At 44.8% G+C, this 12,416-nt stretch overlaps 1 protein-coding gene across 2 annotated transcripts in view; it reads left to right on the top strand.

Annotated features, from left to right (window-relative positions):
• Positions 1 to 12,416, top strand: part of JAZF1 (JAZF zinc finger 1) — a 322,431-nt gene that overhangs the window by 71,741 nt on the left and 238,274 nt on the right. The window contains exon 1 of one of the 2 annotated variants that reach the window (XM_070467838.1): positions 6,140 to 6,209. The exons of the other annotated variant lie outside the window; for it this stretch is intronic. Within the exon in view, the coding sequence (XP_070323939.1) occupies positions 6,194 to 6,209 (16 nt within the window). The 5' untranslated portion in view covers positions 6,140 to 6,193. Of the gene's footprint in view, positions 1 to 6,139; positions 6,210 to 12,416 lie in introns of those variants that run through there. 2 annotated transcript variants of the gene reach the window in all.

The raw sequence follows: 12,416 nt of genomic DNA, 5'->3' as shown, positions 1-12,416 counted from the left end.
GTTTAGCTGCAGTAAGTAAATGTTACTTTTGCAAGTAGGAGCTACTATTATTGGTCTCTGAAGGGCTATGGTTTCTTTGGAACTCATAAAGAGAAGAACAGTCATGCTAGCCAAGATGGAATATAGGTTAGTAAATCTGTCTTCCAACTGAGTTTTCTACTGGCTGTGAGGCATCTGTGTTGAAAAGAGGGTTCTCTTTGTCATTCCTGTTTGGTGCCTCTGAAAGTAAGTTGGGGTATATATCATCATAAAGCATGCCGTTTTCTGTATCTCCTGGAGTTAATGGAGTATTCTGTATGCTCTTGGTTTCCACATGGAAATCACTGAACACAACCCAAGTTTCTGTACACTAAGAGTGTGCACAGAAGTCCACCCTGGGTGAGACATGGTTGTGTCATTAGGGTTCTTACACACAATGAATGGAGATCAGGTGCTCTCTGGACTCTTAAGTGGTCACACTTAATTGTTTAATCTCCCCTTCTCACTTGTCATGTTCTTCTCCAAGGGAAGACAAAATGTGATTAAGATAATCATTTGTAGGGTTAGACATTGAGTGGATCTGTGAACCTCATCTTTTCCAGAATTCTAATGCTGTGGGAATTTCCCATTACCAACTTTTGTACTAAAACAGCTAAGTTACAAGGTAGGTAGGGAATCATACTTCAAGCATGACTAATTCAGGCCATATCTGGCAAGATTTGGGACATATCTTCAATATAACAGTAATGACAATAATAGCATCCACATATTGATCTAAGAGTCAAATTATTCAGTAGTTCAACAGAAGGCCAGTTGGGGCTGGTGGGAGGGAAGAAGAGAGTAGTGGGAGATGGGGTGATGGTGCACCCACAGGCCAACACAAGGAGTTCGACATTTTGTCTCTGGGAGATGGAGAACGTTTGAGAGGTCGTACAGAAGATCCTACATGATGGATTGACACTTTAATAGTATCAGTCTGGCTGCTGTGCCCAGAAGAGACTGCAAGGGGCGTGGGTGGGAGCAGAGAGACTGGTTAGGGGGCTCCTGCAATAATCCTGGACTGAAAGGACAGTCCTGGACCAGAGTGGTAGCTTTGAAGGTAGTGTGAAGTGGTAGGGTTGTAGGTGTATTTTAGAGGTACGGTTAACAGGTTTGCATTTAGGGCATGAGGGAGAGAAAGAAGCCCAGGATGATTCCAGAGCTCTTGGCCTGAGGAACAAGAAGGATTGTGTTGTCATCAGCTGTAATGAGGGTGGAGCATATTTTGAGGGCTGGAGGGAGGTTACACTCTCAATTTGGGCCATGTTGAGTTTCAGATGCCTGCCAGACCTCCAGATAATTATCTCCAGTGGGTAGTTTTTGTTATTCAGGCCTGGAATTCAGGGGAGAGGTCAGTACAGCAGACATTTAGGAATCATTAGGTCATCAGTGGTATTGAAGGCATAGGCTGGATGAGAGTGGACAGAGTGGAACACAGGTTAAGGGTGGACCCCTGGGCCCGAGGACGATGAGCAGCTAAGAATGGAGAGAAACCAGCAAAGAGACAGAGGCAGAGCTGGGAAGAGAGCTAGGATGGGCGTGCGCTGCAAGCGAAGTCTCCGTTCTCCAGTAGGAGGGAATGGTCTTCCCTGTCTCGTTGTGATTGGTCACAACTGAGTCTATCAATAGGTCATAAATGGAGGCCATGATAAATGGCTCACCGGCTTCCATGACTGGGGAATAGCTGGATGAGGGCCCAAGGCCAAGTTCACTTTCTTTCTGCCAGGAGCATGCTCTGGCCGCACCTGACCTTTGTGTGCCCTTTTATGTCATCACATGCTTTTTGCATTAGAGGTGGTATGGCCCATGTCTGCACACTCTCACAGGTTTGGCAGCAGTGTCCTATGCTTTTGTTGTTTAGTTTGTATGAGAATTTTGGTCTCTCATTTTTTGGTATAAATATGGAATGTGTGTTCTTTGTAAAATATTAGAAAAACAGAGGAGCAAAAGGAAAAAAAGTTAAAATAATATTAATTGCATTACTCAGAGATGACCATGCTCACAAATTGGTAGTTATATGTCCTAGTTTTTTTCCAGCCATATATGTGGACATACATATTCTTTGCAAAAGATTCTGTACTAAATATATAATATAATAGTTGTATAATATAGCCTTTTCATAACCTTTTGTACCAAGAACAATGAGTGTCCATCACGGTGTACATATTGTTTTATGTCTTAAAAGAAAACAGTGCATGACTGCCTGTAGTATAGTTTGCCAAGATCATGGTGATAAGAAGGAATCTAGGGATCACCTTTGGGGATTAACCAAGAAATAGGAGTGATAATAGTGGGAAAAGACTATGTTCACTCAGCCCTACTATGTGCTGGGCATTGTTGCCAAGCATTTTATTTGTAGTATGTCATTTAATTCTCCCAACAGCCCTGTGAGATAGGTACATGTTCCCAGTTGAGACCCCAAGAGATAAAAACAAGGACACCTGCTCATAGTTACAATGCAGCCAGGACTGGAGGTGGGGTGGATTGAGACCCAGTCTGGCTCCAGCCAGGCCCACAGCATTCCCCACTGTCCTGCTCCTGTCTCCCGCTGTGCTTTCGTATTTGACTCCACACTGTCACATCTGCTGCCTGCCTGCATGGGGTCCCTGGGTGTGCGGGACTGTAGATGAGAGCTCATGCTGGGTCCCTCCTCACCCCAGTCACTGAGACATGTTTGATGAGGTGCTGTTTATCCATCTGTGATTCATGTAGATGAATTAGGCTTTTATTGCTTGAGGTCTACTCTCATGAAAACAAAGTTTTACATCTAAAAGAATCCCTAGTCATATTAATCCCTCCAGGCTTAAAAAAAGTGACATTTCAACGCATTAGTTAAATATGCTTTAAAAAAAAAAAAACCAACAGATTCTCAAGTACACCTGACACACACCTTGAATGGGCTTAAACTTTTAACTGTTGATTCCTTTTGCAGTTCCTTTTTCAAACTGTCTTGTGCATCTTAGTTTTGTTAGGTACTCTCAGGGCAGAATAAACACATTTATAATGTGTTTATTTTCTGTATTATCCTTTCTGGAGGAGGAAATGGCAACCCACTCCAGTATCCTTCCCTGGAGAATCCCTTGGACAGAGGAACCTGGCGGGCTGCAGTCCATGGGGTTGCAAAGAATCGGGCATGACTGAGTGACTAAACCACCATACTGTAAATAATGTATGGTACATAGCATCCAGCTGGGTATCTGTGCTAGAGAAGTGCTTTTATGTAGCACATAGCAGTTGTTAAAATGTTGACAGGCTAGAGTGGTAGGTGTGTCAGATGAGTTATGTTGGAAATCATAGTGGTGGTATTTGCAAAATGAATGTGGCACAATGAGAATAAAAAGAGAACTCATTATTATTGCTAGGATGCCCCTGTTGTTACCTGTAAAGCTGTTGGAATTGACTGCTTTCTTCAGTAAGTGATAAACTTCATGCTTTAAAGCAGTACTGAAAATGCACACTTCATACAGATCACTTCAGTATTGCTCTCCTTCTAGGTGCTCAGATTTGTTGTTCAGTCACTAAGTCGTGTCCAACTCTTTGTGACCCCGTGGACTGTATCCCGCCAAGCTCTGCTGTCCGTGGGATTTCCCAGGCAAGAATACTGGAGTGGGTTGCCATTTCTTTCTCCAGGGGATCTTCCTGATCTAAGGATCAAACCCACATCTCCTGCTTGGCAGGTGTTTTCTTTACCACTGGGCCACCAGGGAAGCTCTGGGTGCTCAGATTCTAGAATCTCTAACTCCTACCACCAGATCAGTGTGAGATTAAGTAAAAGTCTTATCTTCATCCGTAAGTAGATAAGTGGTGCTGAAGGTTTTTAGCCCAACAGAGAACACGGTGTTTCCACACAGCTGCTCAGACCTGCTTTACAGTGGTCCTGCGATCACTTTCTACCACCTTGGTCTAGCTGTTCTCAGAACCTGCTCTTCCAGGGAGACTTGTGCTGTTCAGAATACTGGCAGGAGGCTTTAAAAAGAGTGTATATTGCTGAAGATCGTGTGACTCTTACTTTCTTTACCATCCTCATCTTCCTTTACTGTTGCATGTAGAGTGAAAAGAAAGGCACTTCTGCGATGGGTTAAGTTCAGATGAACTCTTTCCTGAGAAACCGGTCATGCTACTTATGGGCCTCTATGTTGCTGTCTCTGAAAAACAGGACAGTAAATTAAACTTGCAGGGTCATCCTTAGCATTTGGGTGCTGTCTGAGACCCCACATCCATGCCTCTGAAGGCATCCATTCCTGTTCATAAGCTGGAAACCTCCTCATTTACAAAGTTTTGTCTCATTAGTTATGTCTACATAAGTTCTACCCGAACAGGGAGTAGTTTCAGAGAGAAGCCATTTGTTCATGTGGCTTGGTGGTGGTTTACTTTACAGAAGTCTTAAGCAAGCCCTGAGATGCTCATCTGAATCCCAGAGTTCATATAATGATTGTGGTTTATAGAAATGCTCTTCTGTGTTGTTTTCTAAACCCCGGTTTATAGTTTGTTCTGAACATGATTTATGAACCGAAGTCTGTCTCTCGTTTGCTAAAGCCGATGCTCTCTTCAGAAATTGTCTGTCCCTTTTCATAAATTGGCAGTGTGGAACACACTGTTCATTTCTCTTCCTTCCAGCATTGGGCTTCAGACTAATTAACAGAAGAAAGCAAGCATCTTTCAGAACTCTGACTTTAAGTGCTTGGATATACATCAGCAGAACTATTAAAAAGAACAGGATGTCAGCGTGCTGCTCCTCCTCAGCGAGCACAGAAACTTCTCTTGGCTGTTCCTGGAACTGGGGCCGGCCAAGCGTGGCTCTGAGCACTGAAATCTTAGAGGCAAAAAAGGCCACATCTCTTCCTAGGAAAATGAAGACCCTCTGCTTGTTCAGTGGTTCTGGTTTTGTCACAGGGCAGCTTTTGAGAATATGTTAACACACTGAGCCACATTACATACGCTCCCTCTCCCTCCATTTTGGTGAGGTTCCAAAGCCTGGAAGATTTAACCTTTCTAAACTGGAATTTATTAGCTGTAAAAAATGCCTTTTAGCCTTACTGGAAGTTGTGAATAGACAGTGAAAATTTCATAGAATTTTTTTTTTAGTCAGTCTGAATACAAGTTAAAAAAGTCCCAGTCCCTTTAGCAATAAAATTTGGAGATGGGACTATGTTGACTGAATATAGGATAAGGGAAAAGACACTGGACATTTGGACAAAGTATACTGCACTCTTTAAAGACAAGTTTCAGTTCCATGAATGCGAATATTTGCCACATTGTTCTAGATCACGTTGGCCAAGTTGTCAGAAATAATGGAAAGTCAGGAATAATGGGCTGGCAGCCCTCAGTCATGATCCTAACTTGGCTCTTTTGCTCATTAGGAGAAGTTAGAGAGGCTCATGGCTGAGTACCATGGCAGAGAGAGAAGGGGGGTGGGGGTGGGGGTGGCATTTAGCTAGGAACATTTAGCCTTGTTGGACTTGTCTTTCGGGATCTTCCGCATCCCTGCTGTCCTTGGAGTCCCCTGATGGTGAGATGATTATGGTGTGTGGTATCCTCAGCGTGGGGCCTGACACATTGCAAGTGTCCAGGAAGTGTTAGCTGTTGCCCATTATCACCATTATTTTTAACCACCTGCTGCCATCAAATGCCGATTGGAGAATCCTAATATCCTCTTATCCCCAGTGGGACACACTTCAAGGCATCCCCATGTTCAACAAAGCTAGAATCTAGGTGTGCTTTAGTTAAAGGGGAGGGACCCTGAAATGAAAAGTGAACCCTGTTTCATAAGAAACCAGGGTTTACATTCTTATTAGGGAGGCTGTGGTTGAGCAGGAGCTATTTACTAGTGTTTGGTAGTTACTGAGCATCTTTTCTGAGCCAGGCACGACTAGATTCTGAATACATAAAAATGGTCCCTGTGCCTGGAGACTGTTTTCTTGGGACTCGAGCGGGTCGAGGGGCAGTTGCAGTGGCTGAATAACTGCAGGGTGCAGCGTTCTCTTTGGTGCCTACTGCGGGCGTCTAACCCAGACTTGGAGGCTCAGGGGCAGTTTGCTGGGGAAAGGGACTTTCCAGCTGGGCCCTGAAGGAGGGAGGAGGAGTACCAGTGGAATATTCCAGCCGCCAGGCAGGAGGAGGACTGGCCTGCAGTGGAGAGAGCATGGTGCGCTAGAGGAACCTGAAGGACCTCATTATGGCTGGAGTGCAAGGTCAGGTGTGGGAGGGGAGGGAGGGCAGGAGCATGCAAGCCTCGGAGACGAGAAGGGACAGGACACGGCCGGAAGCCGGGGAGAGAGATGTTTAGGTTTACAATTCAGAAAGGTCACTTTGGCCATGCTGTGGAGTCTAGAGAGAGGCAAACTGGAGGCAGGGAGGCCAGTTAGAAAGGGATTGCATTGCCCAGGTGAGAGGTGATGAGGGCCTGGACCAGATGGTGATGATTGATGAGCATGACAACCACAAAGGGATCGTCTACCCGACACGGCTCTGACTGTGCCAGCCACTGCTCAGTGCTTCCTTAGTATTCATTCATTCAATCCTCCAAAGGTGGTTTCTATAGACTGCTGACATTTCCACTGGACAGCTGAGGACCCTGAAGGCCAGAAACTTGCCCAGTCACACAGCTGTAAATGGAGGGTTAGGGGGCAGCGAGCCGAAGAATTGTGATCTAGTGGCTTTTTCTTTACGGTGGTGGGAGGCAAGGTTAGTCATCTCCTGAAAATGAGGAGAGAGTTGGTGAAGTCAGATGTTTGAGAGAAGGATTGGTTGCTAACACCTGCTGCCTGGAAATGGGAAGGAGCGGGCAGCAGGGGAGACGTGGGCAGTGTTACTAGGAAGAAGGCAGTCCGACAGAACGGATTTATACTAAGGTAGAGTTGGTTGACGTGTCAGCCCTTTGAAACACTGAGGTTCTCATCAGTCAGTAAGATATTGCTGAACCTTACTTTCTTTCATTTATATAATTCAAATCATAACAAATAGAAAAATCCAGATTTATTGAAAATGCTTTTTAAAACTACTGGAGATCCTGGAAGAGTCCTTGCCTGCCATCACCTATTCAGAATGTGAAGGGTGGAATGCCATATAGTACAGAGGGAACGCTTCAGGCAGCAGACCTGGTACCCACCTAGAGAAGAGGTGTGTGTGAGGGTACACGTGTTTGCCGCTGGACCCCTGTGAATTTTGCCCCTTTAGGAGATCCTCTTGTTTCCACAGGTTCCCATTCCCTCCCCTTAGCTGGTATCATGTCATACTGTGGTTTTTTGTTGTTGTTGTACATACAGGTGTGTGGGCTTCCCCACCTAGTTTGAAAGGTGCTATTTAGTAAGTGCTTTGGGTGAGTGAATACATAAATGAACCGGTGCTGCTGGGTTGGGTGCCTGACTCCATGCAAATCCATTACTGTGAGTGGGTCAATGATGTCATCTTTGTTAACCAAAAATGTGACATTACTATTGTAATTGTCACTGTATTGTTTCCTGGTAGTCTTTCATGGTGGTTTGCCCAACATTTCCACTTCTGCCTTCTTCTGGGCACAGAGCAAGGGCACACTTCCCAGACCCTTGGCTGGGGCTGAGTTATATGACTGGTAGATCAAAGTGGCTGGTCCCTATGATTGGTTCCAACCAGTGCATCCCAAATAGGAAATGAATGATGCGGCACATGGGGCAAGAGCATTGTAATTGCTGATATGAGATTCTCTGGAGTCCGCTTGTCCCTGTTATATGGTGACTGACAGCTCTCAATGGGCGAGTAGTGTGAGCAAGAAACAAATCTTGAGGATTTGGGGGTTGTTTGTTTCCTCAGCAAAACTTATCCTATCCTGACTATACAGTGGTCTTTTTTTCTGCTTGGAGATCATAACATGCATTATGGTTTTTTTGGACACAGCATAGCCGTTAAGAGCACAAACTCTGAATGCTTCAGCTTGATTCCCATGTCTGTCACATACAACTTGTGTGAACTTGGGTAAAGTATTGATTTCTGTGTGCCTCAGTTTCTTCATATGTTAAATTGAGCCTATAATAATACTACCTGTGTTAAACATGGAATGGTTATGAGAATTTAATGTGTTAATATTTGTAAAGAGGGTTGGGTTATGGTTAGATGTCTGTTGATTAAAATGAATAAATATACTGAAGAACTGTGGGACAACTTCAGGTATCGCCCATCTGCATGAAGGAAGGTTTAAGCCCTCAAAGATGACCCGGAAAGCAGGTCAGTCAGTGACGTGGAGCTGACTTTGCACCTGTGTGTGGGGCCCCTTGAATGCGTCTGAGCCCATCATGCTTGTGTGGAAGAACATGGTGCCCTGGACTTCAGTAGGGAAGGTTCCTTTGTGGCCTTCGGGAGTCGTGGAATTTCTGATACTTTTTTCTCACTGTTGTCCCATTCCTCTGTGCAGGGAAACCTTCCAGCCCGTGGTTGCCCCTTTGTTCTGGGCTTGCCAAGCCTCCCCCCCTTCATTTAGCTACCTGGAAACCCATCTCCTTCCAGAGGCATCCCTATTCAAATTTTAGACAACCTTGACTTCTTCCCACCCCACCCTTCATAACCATCTAGCTCATAGAGAATGAGCTTTTTGCTCACCTTTTGCTCGGCTTTGTTTACCAGAGCAAATTACAGGTACGCTCACGTAAGTTCATACTGTTTGTTCCATTGTATAGTTTGTGTGTTGTTTCATCTGTTGAAGGAAACAAGCGTGGAGGGGAGGATTTGGCTTAACTCATTTTTGCCAGGCTTAGGAAAATGCTCTTTGGAATGGAAGATGCCCAGTAAATGTTTTGGGCTTCCCAGGTGAAGAAGTGGTAAAGAAGTGCCAATGCAGGAGACAGAGGCTGGGTCAGGAAGATCCCCTGGAGTAGAAAATGACAACCACTCCAGTATTCTTGCCTGGAAAATCCCATGGACAGAGGAGCCTGATGGGCTGCAATGGGGTCGCAAATGAGTCAAACGGGATGGAGCACGTAATAAATGCTTTAGACTTTTGAATGACGCTATAACCATTTTAATGGATGCTGATGTGGTGTATGTTGAAACAAATGGCATATTTTCCACTAAAATTCTGGCAAATTAGCAGCTTCTAAATTTAAAAAATGACTATGCTTCAAAAATAAATTTTGTAAACTGCAGTAATATGCAGTTATTTATTGCCAAACTGATTTAAGCAGAGGCTGAAATGCAGTGGTAAAACCAAGATTTAATTTTTTTCGACTTTTTTTGTTTGTTTTCTGAAAACTGGTTGGCATGGCAGGGGTTAGGTGTGAAAGGGGGCAATTTAAAGGCGTTATTGTGAACTTAAAGCATATTTTAAAGTTAGTTAAAAACCCTTTTCTATGAGGTGAACAGATGTGAGCTGGCACCACCTCTCCCCACACATGTGCCCTTTCATTAGGAATGTGTGCCTGATGTGGTGCAGATGGTATTTAAGCCACTTAGTAATATTTTCCACAACCTGCTTTTAGTAATTAGGCTTGAATTTGCTGGTTCAAAATACTGGACTTGTCTTTTGGCAACTTTGTAAACTAAGGAACTTGACATGTGGCCAGTGAACCAGCAGAGGGCAGTGTAAGTCAGGGTTTTGTTGGTAGTGGACTTTTCACCACTGGATTTCCACAGAGGAAAGCTAGAATGTTCTAAGTGTGTTTGAGAGATGTGATCTGAGAATTAAAAAAAAGAAAAAAAATGACAGTAAGAAAGTTTTGAAAATCTTTTGTTGACTGTCCTCTAGTAAGAAAATAAAATTTCCATAACTTTTATGGAGTTGCACTTTTATGAATTGGTTTTTTTTTCCCCTGATTTCTCTTTCAACCAATATTCATGACTGTGAAAAACACAGTCCTGTAAATTTTTTTCATTAATGCCCTTAGAAGACATAGTATTTAATTTGATGAGAGATGTTTTTCTTCATTTAGTGGATACTGATGGTTTTCAATAGCTTGTCTATGAGGGATTTCCGTTGTTTTTTTGAAAAGGGAGTAAAGATGATTTCCAAGGACTGCCTCTCGTTACATGCTGCTGTGCTCATAAAACAACATGGTTGGTTTGTACACGTAAGTTTTTCCTCATCGCAAAAGCTCTCAGCAAACCCAACCCCAACCCCAGTTCTCCTTGCTAGTATTTTATCCAGCAGAAGCAGACTTGGTGCCTCCCTTCTTTCTTCTCTCTAAAGCAGCCTCTCTACAAGTTCTCTGCCCCTCTCCCTCTTTGTGTCTTGTCCCTCACTCCACGCGCCCTCTCTGATGGACTGAATATTTGTGTGTCCCCACCCCCAGCAGTTCACATGTTGGAGGCCTAATGCCCAACGCGACTGTAGGGCATCAGGAGATAGGACTTGTGAGGAGGTGTTAAGGTTAAATGAGACCGTAAGGGTGGGAACCTAATCCAATAGGGCTGATGCCCTTAAAGAAGGGAGAGATGCTCTCTTCGGCCATGTGAGGACGCGGGAGAAGGTGACCGTCTGCCGGCCAGGCAGAGGGCCCTCACCAGGATCTGAACTGGCCGGCACCTTGACCTGGGACTTTCAGCCTCCAGAACTGTGAGAATATACAGTCTAATGCTCAGGGCACCCAGGCTATGGTATTTCGTCATGGCAGCAGGAACTAAGACATCCTCTTAGTATCAGTGAAAAGCCAAGGTTCAGAGAAGGGACCATCATTGCATACTCGAAGGCAGCAGAGAGTCTGTGGGAGGCCAGATAGGTTGAGGCTTAGCAGAAAGTCAGGGTACTGCTTGAAGTGGGGAGTCTGACCTAGGAGGTCTGGAGGAATGACTGAGTGCACGGAGTGACTGGTATTTTTGACGGAACATGAAGAGATGAACTTGGACAAAAATGAAGAGTTATGGGGAAGGATGGGGTAAACTTGGTGAAGCCTTGAAAATTAGTGTAATTAGTTTGGCCTCTATGCAGTGGGGAGCTTGTCCAAGCGGGGAGTGCCAGACTCTTGGAAACACGAGGATGTTGGGGGTAAGCCAAACCACAGGATAAGGACTGTACATCTCTGTGGGGTGCTGGTTTTTCTGGGCAGGGCTTCTCTCCGGATGGGACTTCAGATACATTTCCTGGTATTGGTTCTCTTCTGCCTTACTGAGGTATTTTGATTGGAAAGCCCAGAGCCTTGGAGGAAAGAGGGCATTGTTAAAGACTACGAGGAGAAACGTGAGGAAAGTGGAGGTGGAGCAGACGTTGGGTCTGTTTGTCCCTATTTCCTTCTTCCTGAAATTTCCAAATACTCTGTGCCTAATGCTTTATTCTTCCCTGGTGACATTTCTATAAGACAGGTGGCTGCTTTTTAGCATGTGAAAAGAAACGGCTTCCCAGGTGGCTCAATGGTAAAGAATCTATCTGCCAGTGCAGGACATGCAGGAGACAAAGTTTCCATCCCTGGGTTGGGAAGATCCCCTGGAGGAGGAAATGGCAACCCACTCTAGTATTCTTGCCTGGAGAATCCCATGGACAGAGGAGCTTAGTGGGCTATAGTCCGTGGGGTCGCAAAGCGTCGGACTACCAAGAGACAGCACACAGACACACGATGTAGAAACAGACCTTACTGATGTGTGTAGGGCCACAAACATGTTAGCCCTGTTTCTAAGACAGAAGCCCAGGCCAGGCTGAGCCTCTCCAGGCCTTGCAGGCTGCTTCCTGCTGGCTTTTAGATGATAGGCGGGGGCAGCACTGAGAGATGGGGCCTGGAAAGATCGTGACCTCTGACGTTAGGCAAGCTGGTCCTTCAGTTTCTGCCCTTCCATTTGCCAGCTGTGGACCCTGGAGGCTGACATACACAGCCTTTATTTGGGGTGAACATTAGGGATGTGTGTTAACAGAAGATAGGGAGGGATGGGTGTTGGTTTGGCAGATATTTTGTTTTTAGTTTCCTTCTTAATTAAAAAAAAAAAAAGTACAAAAAATACAAATGTGTCTATTGCCACAAAGAGAAGTTTGACTTCTGTTTCAAAGGTTACATTGCTGATTTTTGTATATTATCCTATTTACCATATTTTGGAAACATGGGGGCATTTATCCCTACCTAACATGACCTTATCTCTGTGTTTACATGGTTCCTATCTGTCTCTTGTTCTCACTGCACAAGAATAGAAGTTCCATGAGCACCATCATGGTCTCTGCCAGGTGTTTCTACACTGGTGATGTGCCTGTGGCACTTGGTAAATATTTGTGAGTAGAGGTATGGAAGAGTGAAAGGAACGTTGCAGGTTTACTGAGCACTGAATTCATTCTCTGTGCTGTCCTTAGCTGCCCAGTCATGTCCAACTCTGTGTCCCCCTGGGTCTGTAGCTGGCCAGCCTCCTCTGTCCATGGGGATTTTCCAGGCAAGTATACTGGAGTGGGTTGCCATGCCCTCCTCCAGGGGATCTTCCCAACCCAGGGATCGAACCCAGGTCTCCTGTATTATCATCTG

The sequence above is a fragment of the Odocoileus virginianus genome, chromosome 1 (genome assembly GCF_023699985.2).
Source record: "Odocoileus virginianus isolate 20LAN1187 ecotype Illinois chromosome 1, Ovbor_1.2, whole genome shotgun sequence".
In the NCBI taxonomy this organism is placed as follows: Eukaryota; Metazoa; Chordata; class Mammalia; order Artiodactyla; family Cervidae; genus Odocoileus; species Odocoileus virginianus.
Note: the sequence above shows the minus strand (reverse complement) of the source record. Positions and strands in the feature narration are given on the sequence as shown.